At 42.9% G+C, this 13,267-nt stretch overlaps 1 protein-coding gene across 1 annotated transcript in view; it reads left to right on the forward strand.

Annotated features, from left to right (window-relative positions):
- The first annotated feature begins 1,999 nt into the window (after nucleotides 1-1,999).
- The window catches only part of lonp1 (lon peptidase 1, mitochondrial), a 47,063-nt gene continuing 35,795 nt past the window's right edge, over nucleotides 2,000-13,267 (forward strand). Inside the window, exons 1-5 of the mRNA XM_043721032.1 lie at nucleotides 2,000-2,540; nucleotides 6,468-6,556; nucleotides 7,944-8,063; nucleotides 9,263-9,500; nucleotides 10,308-10,369. Of these exons, the coding sequence (XP_043576967.1) occupies nucleotides 2,037-2,540; nucleotides 6,468-6,556; nucleotides 7,944-8,063; nucleotides 9,263-9,500; nucleotides 10,308-10,369 (1,013 nt within the window). The 5' untranslated portion in view covers nucleotides 2,000-2,036. The remainder of the gene's footprint in view (nucleotides 2,541-6,467; nucleotides 6,557-7,943; nucleotides 8,064-9,262; nucleotides 9,501-10,307; nucleotides 10,370-13,267) is intronic.

Genomic DNA, 13,267 nt, shown 5'->3' on the forward strand with positions numbered 1-13,267 from the left:
CTGTCCCACCCTTAGCCATGTTTCTGTAATGGCTATAATGTCCCAATCCCACATATCTATCCACACCCTGAGTTCATCTGCCTTACCTGTCAGCCGTCTTGTATTAAAACAGATACAGTTTTAATCCAACAGACATTCCTTGCTCCATGTCGTGTTCCAACCTTACTATTTCTGATTACTGTATCTCCTTCCACTTGCTTCCCTGCTGTTGAGGATCCCAACCCCCTGCCAATCTAGTTTAAATCCTCTCTTGTAGCACAAGCAAACCTGGCTGCCAAGATATCGGACCCCTCCAGTTCAGATGCAACCTGCCCCAGAAAAAATCCCAATGATCTAAAAATCTGAATCTCTGCCCCTTGCACCAATTGTCTAACCACACATTCATCTGCCATATCCTCCTGTTCTGACCCTCACTAGCACGTGGCACTGGAGGTAATCCAGAGATTACCATTGAATTGCATGGATCTTTCTGTCAGCTCCAGATTTGATTATTCCAATGCTCTCCCAGCCAGCTGCTATCCTCTTTTAGTTGTAAATTCAGATTATTCTCAACTTTGCTCCCATATTCGATTTCACCAACCCCTGCTCACCAATAACCCCGCTGTTGCTAACTTTGATTCAAGTTTCTCCATTGCCTCAAATTTTAAATTTGCATATTTGTGGTCAACTTCCTTCGCAGATTTATCCTTCCTTACCTCTTTAGCTCTTTCATTCCCCCTTCAAATGTCTGAGAATTTGCCTTCAGAAATAGTAAGCCTGAATCCCTGGATATCCTTCTCCACCTCCCTTGCCTCTGTTAAGATACTCCTTAGAATCCATCAGTGACCACTTACTCCTAGTATTTCCCTCTATAGTTTTTTTTTGGCTGATCATACTTCGTTTGAAATTCTTAGGAATGCTTGACTTTAGCAAATGCTTTACATCCATATTGTTTTTGTTATTCCTGATGACTATGCAGCAATAGTGGAAATCATGCGATGGCAACATCAGGATTGGTTACAATACTTTTGCTAATTGAAATCCCATCGCCATTTAATGTGTTGGGTTACAAGGTATCTCAGGGCATCTGATGACACAAGAATTGTGCCCAGTAAATGCATGAGGTCTTCATGACGAGAAAACAGTGAAGGAACTGGAATGTGTACTGAGCAAATGTAGAGTCATTATAATTAGTTAAAATTTATTTTATTTCTATGATTTGGGTTTTATTACTTATGATGTTCAAAAAGACCAGTAACTTTGGCTTTGTTTAGTGATGCTGGAATGACTTTTTTTTGTTACCATGTAAAAATGTAGAATTGTATAGTTCAGATGGATACATGTTATCTGACAAAGAAGCATGGCTCCAAAAGCTTGTAATTCAAATAAACCTGTTGGACTATCACCTGGTGTCATGCAACTTCTTACTTTTGCCCGAAACGTCGATGTTCCTGCTCCTCGGATGCTGCCTGACCTGCTGTGCTTTTCCAGCACCACTCTAATCTAGACTCTGGTTTCCTGCATCTGCAGTCCTTGTTTTTACCAACTTTTTACTTTGCCTACCCCAGTCCAACAACGGCACCTCCACATCAGAAAAAAAATCCTCATTGCAGTCCGAAGCAGTTTCCTTTTTACAGTGTTTTGCTTGTGCCCCTTTAAAAATTGGCACTTTTATTAAAGGTAATTGGTTTGATGCTACTGGGAGAAAGTGAGGTCTGCAGATGCTACTGGGGCAACCAGTGTCCAATTGTCCCAAAGAGCTGAATAGTGCCCCAGTTCATACGGAGAAAATCATTCATCACTGATCAACTTTCCTTGTCTCACGAGTACAACAGTCTTACGCAGATTCAAGCTGACTTTCAGAAAAGAATGGATAGTCTGTAAGTTTTTATAAGGGTTGGGAAAGGCGTGGAGTCAGATCAAGCCATGAAGAATCAAATCCAGTTCCCCAGGGCCGTAACCATTTTAGCCAATCAGAGCGCGGCATAGATTGTCTCCGAAGAGCAGCGGCGAGGTCGCCGAGAGGCATTGTGGGAGTTTACAGATCAGTAATCAAGATGTCAGCCTACATGCGGCTGGGCTCTATATCTCGCTGGTTTAATGGAGGCAGATCAGGGTATCGACTATTCGATACGGTCACGAGCTCTGCTCCAGCCGGGTGGAACAGCGAGATCAGGGTTGCTTCCTCAATAAAGCGGTTCCATTCGGTTGCCTGTGTGGGATTGCGGGGCTGCGGTCAGCGCAGAACGGTAACTAGGGTGGCAGGAACTGTATGCTGCAATGGCAAGAAATCCAGGCTCCTTCCGCAACTTAACCCCCGATTGCAGCAAACCCGCACCTTCCAGGACTTCAGTGAGAAGAGCAGTGGTGGTTCGGTTAACTCGGGGGATGACGGTGTGGAAGATGGGTCTGGGGATGGTGGAGGTGGCGAAGGGGCTGCGGGTATGCCCCCTTCCATGACTGCGCTCTCCCCGATGATCGTGCCGGATGTTTTTCCCAATGTCCCCTTGATCGCCGTCACTAGGAACCCCGTGTTCCCCAGATTTATTAAAATAATTGAGGTAAGAATCCTGTGGAGTCTTTGTGAGAGTGTGATACTTGTTGATAGATGGGAAACGTCGCGAACGTGAACACTAAATATGAACATTCATATGAGTGGATTTAAAGGGGAAACTTAATTCCAAACTATTTATACCGCCCAAGGTTGTTTTCATTGCAAATTTGAGACTTAAGAGCAACTTTATTGAAATTTATTCCCAAGAATAATCAAAGTAATGTACATTTAATGACGCCGTTTAACCACTTTGTGTCGCAAATGTACCTTAACGCTCGCCTCTAAACTGGCAGTCCCAAACGCAGGCTGGGTGACTGCTTTGCGCAACATCTCTCTGGCTACTGACCTGTTGCTCTCTTGCTATCAGTTCTATCTTAGGTCTGCTTCTGTACTCCAACAAGCTGGAGGAACAACGCCTTAGTTTCTGCTTTGGGGCTTTTACAGCCTTCAGGCCTCGGCTTGGCTTTGAGTAATTTCAGAGCATGAATACTGTCCTCCATATTTGATTTCATCCACCCCGAGGGTTGTTTGCATGGATTTGTGCTCATCAAAGCTAACCTATTTTTGACTGTTCATATCTGCCATTATGACCTATTTTCCTCCATAATCCTCCTTTACTACTTTAAAATACCTTTTTATTATTTGCTTTGTTCACCCTCACCATCAGTTTAACCAGTTCCTTGCCTCTCATTTGTTAGCAACATTAAACCATTATTTTCCAACAACGTTCAGTTCTGAAGAAGAATAATATCAGACTCTCAAACTTTGTTTCTCTCAGCAGATGCCAGACCTACTTACATTTCTCCAGCACTTTTCATTCTTATTTGAGGAATTCTATTCACTGCATCTTACAGACTTAGCAAATTGTCATGTGAGACACAAAGTAATCATGATCATAAGTATTGTGGTGTTGCATGTTGGAGTGATTGGGAGTTGATCAGAAATGATTTGTCTAGTTACAGCTGCAAATATGTAGAGATGCACAGCACAGAAACAGACCCTTTGGTCCAACACATCCATGCTGACTAGATATCCTAAATTAATCTAGTCCCACTTGCCAGCACTTGGCCCATTTCCCTCTTAAACCCTTCCTGTTCACATATTCATTCAGATGCCTTTTAAATGTTGTAATTGTACCAGCATCCACCACTTCCTCTGGTAGCTCATTCCATGCAGACACCACCCTCTGTGTGGAAAACATTGTCCTTTCGATCCCTTTTAAGTCTTTCCCCTCTAGCCCTAAACTTGTGCCCTCAAGTTCTGAAATCCCCCAACATAGGGAAAGACCGACTTGACACTGACATTTTTTACAAACCCACCGACTCCCACAGCTACCTGGATTACACCTCTTCCCACCATACCTCTTGCAAAAATGCCATCCTGTATTCCCAATTCCTCCGCTTCCGCTGGATCTGCTCCCAGGAGAACCAGTTCCACCACAGAACACACCAGATGGCCTCCTTCTTTAGAGACTGCAATTTCCCTTCCCACGTGGTTAAAGATGCCCTCCAATGCATCTCATCTACATCCCGCACCTCCGCCCTCAGACCCCACCCCTCCAACCGTAACAAGGACAGAACACCCCTGGTGCTCACCTTCCACCCTACCAACCTTCGCATAAACCAACAATAAACAAGTAACTCAGATCTGCCTGTTAATGGAACAGCCCAAAATCTCATAATCTCAGTACTCTATAGCACAACCTCAAAAGGCAACAGGAAGTGCAGGGATCCCCTGTGGCCGTTCCCCTCAATAATAAGTATGCCGTTTTGGATCCTGTGGGGGGGGGGAAGCTGAGCGATGTACCAGGGGAAAGTTGTAGTGGTCAGGTCTGCCTGTTAATGAAACAGTCCAAAATCTCATAGCCTCAGTACGCTATATGGAGGTCCTGGGCCTCCTTCACCGCCGTTCCCTCACCACCAGATGCCTGGAGGAAGAATGCCTCATCTTCCGCCTCGGAATACTTCAACCCCAGGGCATCAATGTGGACTTCAACAGTTTCCTCATTTCCCCTTCCCCCACCTCACCCTAGTTCCAAACTTCCAGCTCAGCACTGTCCCCATGACTTGTCCGGACTTGTCCTACCTGCCTATCTCCTTTTCCACCTATCCACTCCACCCTCTCCTCCCTGACCTATCACCTTCATCCCCTCCCCCACTCACCCACTGTACTCTATGCTACTTTCTCCCCACCCCCACCCTCCTCCAGCTTATCTCTCCACGCATCAGGCTCAATGCCTTTATTCCTGATGAAGGGCTTTTGCCTGAAACGTCGATTTCGAAGCTCCTTGGATGCTGTCTGAACTGTTGTGCTCTTCCAGCACCACTAATCCAGAAGAGGGAAAAGACATTGTCTGTTCTCCCTATCCATGCTCCCATTGATTCCACAAACATCTATAAGGTCACCCCGGAAGGATATTGTGAAACTTGAAAGGGTTCAGAAACGATTTAAGGATGTTGCTGTGGTTGAAGGGTTTGAACTATAGGGAGAGGCTGAATAGGCTGGAACTGTTTTCCCATGGGAGTGTTGGAGGTTGAGGGGTAACCTTATAGAAGTTCACAAAACCATGAGGGTCACGGACAGGACAAACAGACAAGGCTTTCTCACTGGAATGGAGGAGTCCAGAACAAAAGGGCTTGCTAACCAGTCCACTATGTGGAACCTTGTCAAAAGCCTTACTGAAGTCCATATAGATCACGTCCATCGCTCTGCCCTCATCAAGCCTCTTTGTTACTACTTCAAAAAAACTCATTTGAGCTCATAAGACATGATTCCCCATGCTATTGGAACAATACTTCACTATCCTGTTAAAAATAGTCTGTTGTAGTAGTCCGAACTCCAAAACAGCAGTAAAATGTAGAAACTCTTGAATATGAAGAGCCAATCTTCTTGAAGGCCACTTACTTTCCAGTCTGGATAGCTGACTCGAACAGTATTTTTCTTAATCCATTTGCTAGTGCTGTTTGTCAGATAGCTAGAAAAGGGCAGCCAGTCTGGTTGCATAAACAGTGGACATTTCCTTTTCGCTGATTATTACTCTTTTACTAGAACCTTGAGAATGCAAGTGAGTTATGGTCAACCTTGTGAATAGATAATTTATCTGATCATAAAATCTATCTTGTTCTAAAAAACATTTCTTGTCATCTAAGATCAACAGTCCTCTATTCCCGATTCAAAATTACCGTACCAACTGAGCATAAAAAGTTAACTGTGCTTTCCATTTAATTGTAAGACAATAAACTTGAGAAAAAAATAACTTGATTAAAATTGGTTTGAATTAATAATGAATTGCTTAAGTATACCATAGTTTAGAATACTGAATAAAACTGAAAGAACTGTGGATGCTGTAAATCAGAAACAAAAATGGAATTTGCTGGAAAAACTCAGCAGGCATGGCAGCATCTGTGAGTTAAGATCTCAGGTCCAGTGACCCTTAGAAGCTTTTCCAGTAATTTCGTTTTTTGATAGTTTTAGAATACCTTGTATACATTCAAGATAGATCTGCAAATAAATACATAACACTTTTTGCAACACTTTATGCAAACTAGATAGGTACTGCGTTCAATCTCTGAGTAAACTGTTTTCACTGTTCCACGGTTAAGTGTGATCTTACTCACTGTTTAAGTGTGACGAGGACAGAATTATGATACCTCCTGTGGAGAATAGCCTTCCAACTTGGGTGATGTGAAGATGATCTACTAAATGGAACTACTTGAAAGTGCTGAGCACTGATGTAGCCATCCCGCAATATATATTCTGTGTATACACGTGCACAGTACATCATCCCATATACAGTGATGAATGATCCTTGAGGCTAAATATGAGAAAAGCATGTTGCTATAGTGCTTTGATGTAAAAATTCACATCTTAACTACTAAAAGTTTAATAAATACCAGTAACTGCACAAATCTGAAAGTTTTATCCCTTTGCATAGGTAAAGAATAAAAAGTTAATGGAACTACTTCGAAGAAAAATACGTTTGGCTCAACCATATGCAGGAGTGTTTCTTAAAAAAGATGACAAGTAAGCAATATTTGGGCTTTTAGTGATTTGTCCTAACATCTAACTATCTGCATAGACATTATATGGCACATCACAGTTTATAGAGTGTGTGTTAGTGAAGCAGCATTGCATTGGTTGTGCTTAAAGAATAGTTAGAGTATACAAATGCTGAAACTTTATAGGGGGAGAAAAAAAGAGGAATTAATTTTTAAGTTAATAGCTCTTTCAAAGTACATAGCCCCTTTCTGTGCTTATGATTCCAAGACTCCTAGAAAGGCAGAAGAGATAGAAAATAGATCATTGCAGCAATATAGGACAATAAATAGTGCACTTGGAAGTTTAGACCACTAAATCCTGAACAGGGATGTCACCAGTTGGTTGGTCTACAAAAAGATACTCTACCTGATCATGGCCATTTAAATCTATCTTGTGCAAACTAAGGCTTCTATGTCTTTAACTCAAGTGAACAGACTTTTTCTGTTCTATTATTTCCTATTTAAACTTAGCTTATAGCTTTCCTTGTACAATGATTATTACAACATTTAATATATACTAAATGACAAATTTTCAGTTAGTGTTTTCTGCTTTTTTGGCTCCCCTGATGGCCCAGTAACCAGTGAGTATCCTCGCAGAGTTTTAAGGAACCCACGTTTTCTCCTTGTTCTGTGTTGCTGACATCGGTACTGAGTTGCAGTAACTTACTTAGACGAAGCTGAGGAATAAATTTGTAGGCTTTTGTTCCTGACCTTCATAGTTTCTTGATAGAAGGTTCACCATCTGTAGGTTAGGGACAAAACTGAAGTTGGTTTTGATACCAACCTTGCCTCTCCTTTCCCCTAACTTCCTAAACTCTACAGGAGCCAATAAAAATTTGTTCGCACTTAGTGTCCAGCTCACATACAGATTGATTCCTTGTTGACTATCATCTATTAAGAAGCAAGTTTAGTTCTGTGATATTTCTTGAGGGCGATAGATAAAGGTCTCCTCTGTTCACTGGACTAGTTTACTGAAATCACAGCTAAAAGCCACCGAAAAGCTAATTCAAGACAGGAAGGAAGAAAATTGTAAAAGTAAAGGAAAATGTTGTGGCCAGTAATACTGTCCCTACTTCTGGATCTGGAGGCCTGAGTTAAAATCCCACCTGTTCCAGAGGTGTGTAAGAAAATCCAATAGGTTGATTAGAAGAATAGGAAAATCTTATGACTTCAGTCTCACTTAATTTAGACTGCACCTCTTAGATGAAACTGACTTGCAATCAGTATTAATTGAAGAAGAGAAATTAACCTTTTTAAATGGGATACAGTGAACGATTTGTTTTGGAACGACTCTGAGTTCTCCTACCTTTTGGTCTGCAAGGATAATACAAGCAAAGCAATGTAATGTTATCTTTTTCTCTATAAACTCACAGCAATGAATCTGATGCAGTTGAAAGCTTGAGTGAGATTTACCAGATAGGAACATTCGTCCAGATCCATGAGATGCAAGATTTAGGCGACAGATTGCGCATGATTGTAATGGGACACAGAAGGTACGTTGGACATCAGATTGAGTTACTTGATTTCTAATTAACCAATAAACTGAGTTTGCTTTTTACAGTTTTGTTGCACTAAATGACATACCATAAATGATCATGAAGTATGAATTGTCAATGTGGAAAAATTATAAATTTAAAAACTAGTTAAATACAGGTGTGTTAATTTGGACCCAATCAATAACAGTTAGGATTCAACTAACATTCTGTCTCCAACCAAGTTTGCTCAGTAGCTTGAGTAGACAGAGAAGTAAGTAGAAGAAGTATTAGTGTAAATTGCATTATGCTCTCCAAATATAAGAACATAATACAGCGAGTCAATGTTTAAAGTCACTTTTAACATTGTTTTCCTCTAACATCATTATGTTATTAGAACTAGAAACCTCTGTGCATTGCTGTTACAACAGGACCTTACCTGACCAGGTTGGCACAATTTGATAGCAACCCCTCTCTCTCAAACTTGTTGACACGCCAAACCATGTGATTTGCAGTCTGTCGTCATGCTACAGTGCTGTCTGAGGCCACAGGACCTGCCTGGACATAATGGTGCTGGATCACAGGCTGCTAACTGATGCTAAGCTCAGTAGAAACCCTAGCTGTCAAGTTTTAGTGGGCACCAGCTGACATTGCCAAGTTCAGCAGCTCCTCAGTACTTCTCTATTCCTGTCACTTATCTTTCCTCTCCTTCTACACACACATGTGCAGACACACATCATTCTCTATCATTCTGTCTGCTCCGTCCTCTTTGTATCCCCCACCAATTTTCCCATCCTCTTCTTTGTCCTGCACCTGGCTCATTTTCTTTTCTGCCTTTTACCTCTCTTCCCCTGTTGAAACCCTTAACTTTAAAACTGTTTCCTAAAACTTTTCAATTCATTTTCTTCCCTTGATGCTGTCTTAACATTTTTGCTGCCTTGTCTGTTTCATTTGCAAGCTCCTTTTTATTTTGGAACATTTTCCCAGTCCTATTGAATTTTTAAGGAGGAAGATGCTGCACCTACAGAATGTCCTAAAACATTTTAAAGTCGAAAAAGTACTGCTGAATATTGAAGATGGGACTTGAATCCACAGCTATGTGACACAGAGGAGTGTGTTGGCATTGAAACAGGGCTGCAGCTTTTAAATAGTTTCTGTTTTGGGTGATTTTTATTAGTTTAAATAATGGACCCAAGATTATTTTTTATTTTGTTCCCTAGAATCCAGTTAACCAGGCAGTTGGAAGTAAATAGTGATGAAATGGTTCCTGCAGAATTTGAGCAAAATCAAGACAAAGCACAGGGGAAACAAAAACATCAGAGAACTGTTGAAGGAGGTAGCCAATCCTCAACAGCGGATACAAGCATTGAGTCGCTTGTTGCTCCGATAGGTGAACTGTTAATGGTAGAGGTGGAAAATGTAGTCCATGAAGACTTTCAAGTCACAGAAGAAGTTAAAGTAAGTTGTAAAAGGGTGATTTTTGTTTGATCCACTTCTTCCCAAAATCATTTTTATTACTTTTAATTTAGTACAGATTCCTATTTCAGTGCTTTTTATTTTGTTTTCTTCAAGGAAAGATATAGAGCAAAGAAAGATCTTGGTGCAAGGAAATTAACACTTTTCCTAGTGGTTCTGAAGTAGTGATGTCTTGTAAGTGAATTGGTAGTAACAAGAAATCTCCAGAATTTTGGACAAATTATGAACGATTCTATTGGGAGGCTTCTAATGAAATCATGTGCTTGGCCATTGTAGGTATCGGAGTCCATTTTTATCGCGTGCTTACTTTCTACCTACAAAGCACTGATCACAGGAATTCTGATTTGACCTGTCTTCTAGGAGAAAGTGAGGACTGCAGATGCTGGAGATCAGAGCTGAAAATGTGTTGCTGGAAAAGCGCAGCAGGTCAGGCAGCATCCAAGGAGCAGGAGAATCGACGTTTCGGGCATGAGCCCTTCCTGAAGAAGGGCTCATGCCCGAAACGTCGATTCTCCTGCTCATTGGATGCTGCTTGATCTGCTTCGCTTTTCCAGCAACACATTTTGACCCGTCTTCCCCTCACTAGCCCTGAGACACTGCAAACAGATGTAAATGTATGATTATATCCATGGCAGGGATTTTCTTGGTGTGTGTTTCCATGCTGTGCTCTCTCACATATTTTATTTTATTAAATTGTGATGTGCAATAGCTTGTTGTCTGTTTCAAAATATTAATTATACACTTCCTGAAATGAGGAAAAGCTGAATAATGTCTGCCTTTTCTTGACAGGCACTTACAGCAGAAATTGTGAAAACAATACGTGACATCATTGCTCTTAATCCACTTTATAGGCAAGTCATATGACATTTGGTGCTTAAACATTTTTAAATCAATAATTTTCTTCCTGTGCATATCATTTTGAGGTGTATATATTATAATCTAGATGAAGTACAAGTTTCAGGACTCCTCTGTTACTTCAAGAAGTGGAGTTAAGTTGAGAAGCAAAATTAGATTATAAATTTAGGCTTCAAATCTGGCCGTTTGTAAGGGGGAAATGGAGACTGAGGCGGAGACAACTCCCAGAGCAGAATGAGGAATAAACAGCGTTAGAGCAGCGACCGGGAATCCCTGAAGCCGGGAGGTGAGAGGGAAGGTCGGTTGGGAGTGGGGTGGGTAGAGAGAGGATGGGAGGGGGTGGGGATTTTGTCCTGGGAGTGACTGGCAGCCTGCTGCTCTCCTTAATTTCCTTCAGTCCCAAAGCATGCCCCTGGCACGGATGGCCAAGTTGTGTTTGACTTTGGAGGAAACACAAGCTGAAATATATGGTCCAGCGCCTCCTCATCTCTCCCTTACAATCCACCAGGATCCCCTCAATCCTCACTTCGGGAGTCACTGCACAGAACTGAAGAGCCTCATCCCTGGTCCCATTCTGGGAAATCTCCCCTTGCCCCATCCCTTCGGACATGACATCCTTCCGAAAGGGCAGGCCCAGAATTGGCTGCAGCTTGGGTGGGAGACCAGTGGGAATCCTGTTGGTGTCGTTTCCACCATTTCTCCAGGCTCACTGCTGGTTCAGTCCAGGGAATTCACCCCCAGGGAGATTCAACCCCAATGGTTTCCATCAAACTGGACACACAACAGCAATTCTCCCTCAGATTGTATCTCCCTCTCCCGCAGGGGGGATGCCTGAGGGGACATGAGCTCTCCATGAGACCCAGTCTCCTTCACTTCAATGGGCACCACATTCTCACCTCACCATCCAATTGTATCCACAGGCTGAAAGAGGATCTAGTGTCATGAGCAAGGACTTATCAAAGTCTCTGATGACACAAAGCTGGGTGGCAGGGTGAAATGTGAGGAGTATGTTAGGAAAATACAGGGTGACCTGGATAGGCTAGGTGAGTGGATGGATACATGGCAAACGCAGTTTAATGTGGATCAATGTGTGGTTATCCACTTTGGTGGCAAGAACAGGAAGGCAAATTACTATCTAAATGGAGTCGTTTAGGTAAAGGGGCAGTACAACGAGATCTAGGTGTTCTTGTACATCAGTCAATGAAAGCAAGCATGCAAGTACTGTAGACAGTGAAGAAAGCTAATAGCATGCTGGCCTTCATAACAAGAGGAATTGAGTAGAGAAGCAAAGAGGTCCTTCTGCAGCTGTACAGGGCCCTAGTGAGACCGCACCTGGAATATTGTGCGCAGTTTTGGTCTCCAAATTTGAGGAAAGACATTCTGGCTATTGAGGGAGTGCAGCGTAGGTTCACGAGGTCAATTCCCAGAATGGTGGGACTATCATACGCTGAAAGATTGGAGCGACCGGGCTTGCATACGCTTGAGTTTAGAAGGCTGAGAGGGGATCTGATTGAGATGTGTAAGATTATTAAAGGATTGGACACTCTGGAAGCAGGAAGCATGTTTCCGCTGATGGGTGAGTCCCGAACCAGAGGACACAGTTTAAAAATAAGGAGTAGGCCACTTAGAACAGAGTTGAAGAGAATCTACTTCACCCAGAGAGTGGTGGATGTATGGAATGCTCTGCCCCAGAAGGCTGTGGAGGCCAAGTCTCTGGATACTTTCAAAAAAGAGTTGGAAAGAGATCTTGAGGGTGGAGGAATCAAGGGTTATGGAGATAAGGCAGGAACAGGATACTGATTGAGGATGATCAACCATGATCATAATGAATGGTGGTGCTGGTTCGAAGGGCAGAATGGCCTACTCTTGCACGTATTGTCTATTGTCTATTGACTTGGAGATCAGTGATCATCCAGGATCTCCTCAATGTACCAAAGAGCCAGCATCAGAGCACAGAGCCCAGGACTGCCATTCAGCCCAGGACTCCATTCAGCACAGCAGCCTTTCCCAGTCATGGGCTCAGTTCCCAGGAGGTTAGTGCTGTGGATCCTGCTGGCACTCCTCCCACTGGGCAGGCCCCCGGGAAACATTGCAGCAAACCATGGTGGCAGCTGGCTGTGCTCCAGCCCAAAACTAATCCTCCTCATCGGAGTCCTATCGGCTTGGGACCAGAACATGTGTATCTCCCGGGAGTGAAATTCAATCCAGTTCTTGGAGCTGGAAGGAGAAGTCCACATCCTAGTCCATTCCTTTCTGAAAAAATGGTTTTTGTCACCTGTTCATGAGTCCATATTATCCACTCACCTTGTGCATCGCTTCAGAAATGGCTCACCATTCCTGCAGCACACTGCCCCAGACATGAGACAAGCTTTTCCCATGGGACACTGATTAGCAAGGTTAGATCTCATGGAATACAGGGAGAACTAGCCATTTGGATACAGAACTAGCTCAAAGGTAGAAGACAGAGGGTGCTGGTGGAGGGTTGTTTTTCAGACTGGAGGCCTGTGACCAGTGGAGTGCCACAAGAATTGGTGCTGGGCCCTCTACTTTTTGTCATTTACATAAATGATTTGGATGCGAGCATAAGAGGTACAGTTAGTAAGTTTGCGGATGACACCAAAGTTGGAGTTGTGGTGGACAGTGAAGCGGGTTACCTCAGATTACAACAGGATCTTGACCAGATGGGCCAGTGGGCTGAGAAGTGCCAGATGGAGTTTAATTCAGATAAATGTGAGGTGCTGCATTTTGGGAAAGCAAATCTTAGCAGGACTTATACAGTTAATGGTAAGGTCCTAGGGAGTGTTGCTGAACAAAGAGACCTTGGAATGCAGGTTCATAGCTCCTTGAAAGTGGAGTCGCAAGTGGATAGGATAGTGAAGAAGGCGTTTAGTATG

The sequence above is a fragment of the Chiloscyllium plagiosum genome, chromosome 31, assembly GCF_004010195.1.
Source record: "Chiloscyllium plagiosum isolate BGI_BamShark_2017 chromosome 31, ASM401019v2, whole genome shotgun sequence".
Classification (NCBI taxonomy): domain Eukaryota; kingdom Metazoa; phylum Chordata; class Chondrichthyes; order Orectolobiformes; family Hemiscylliidae; genus Chiloscyllium; species Chiloscyllium plagiosum.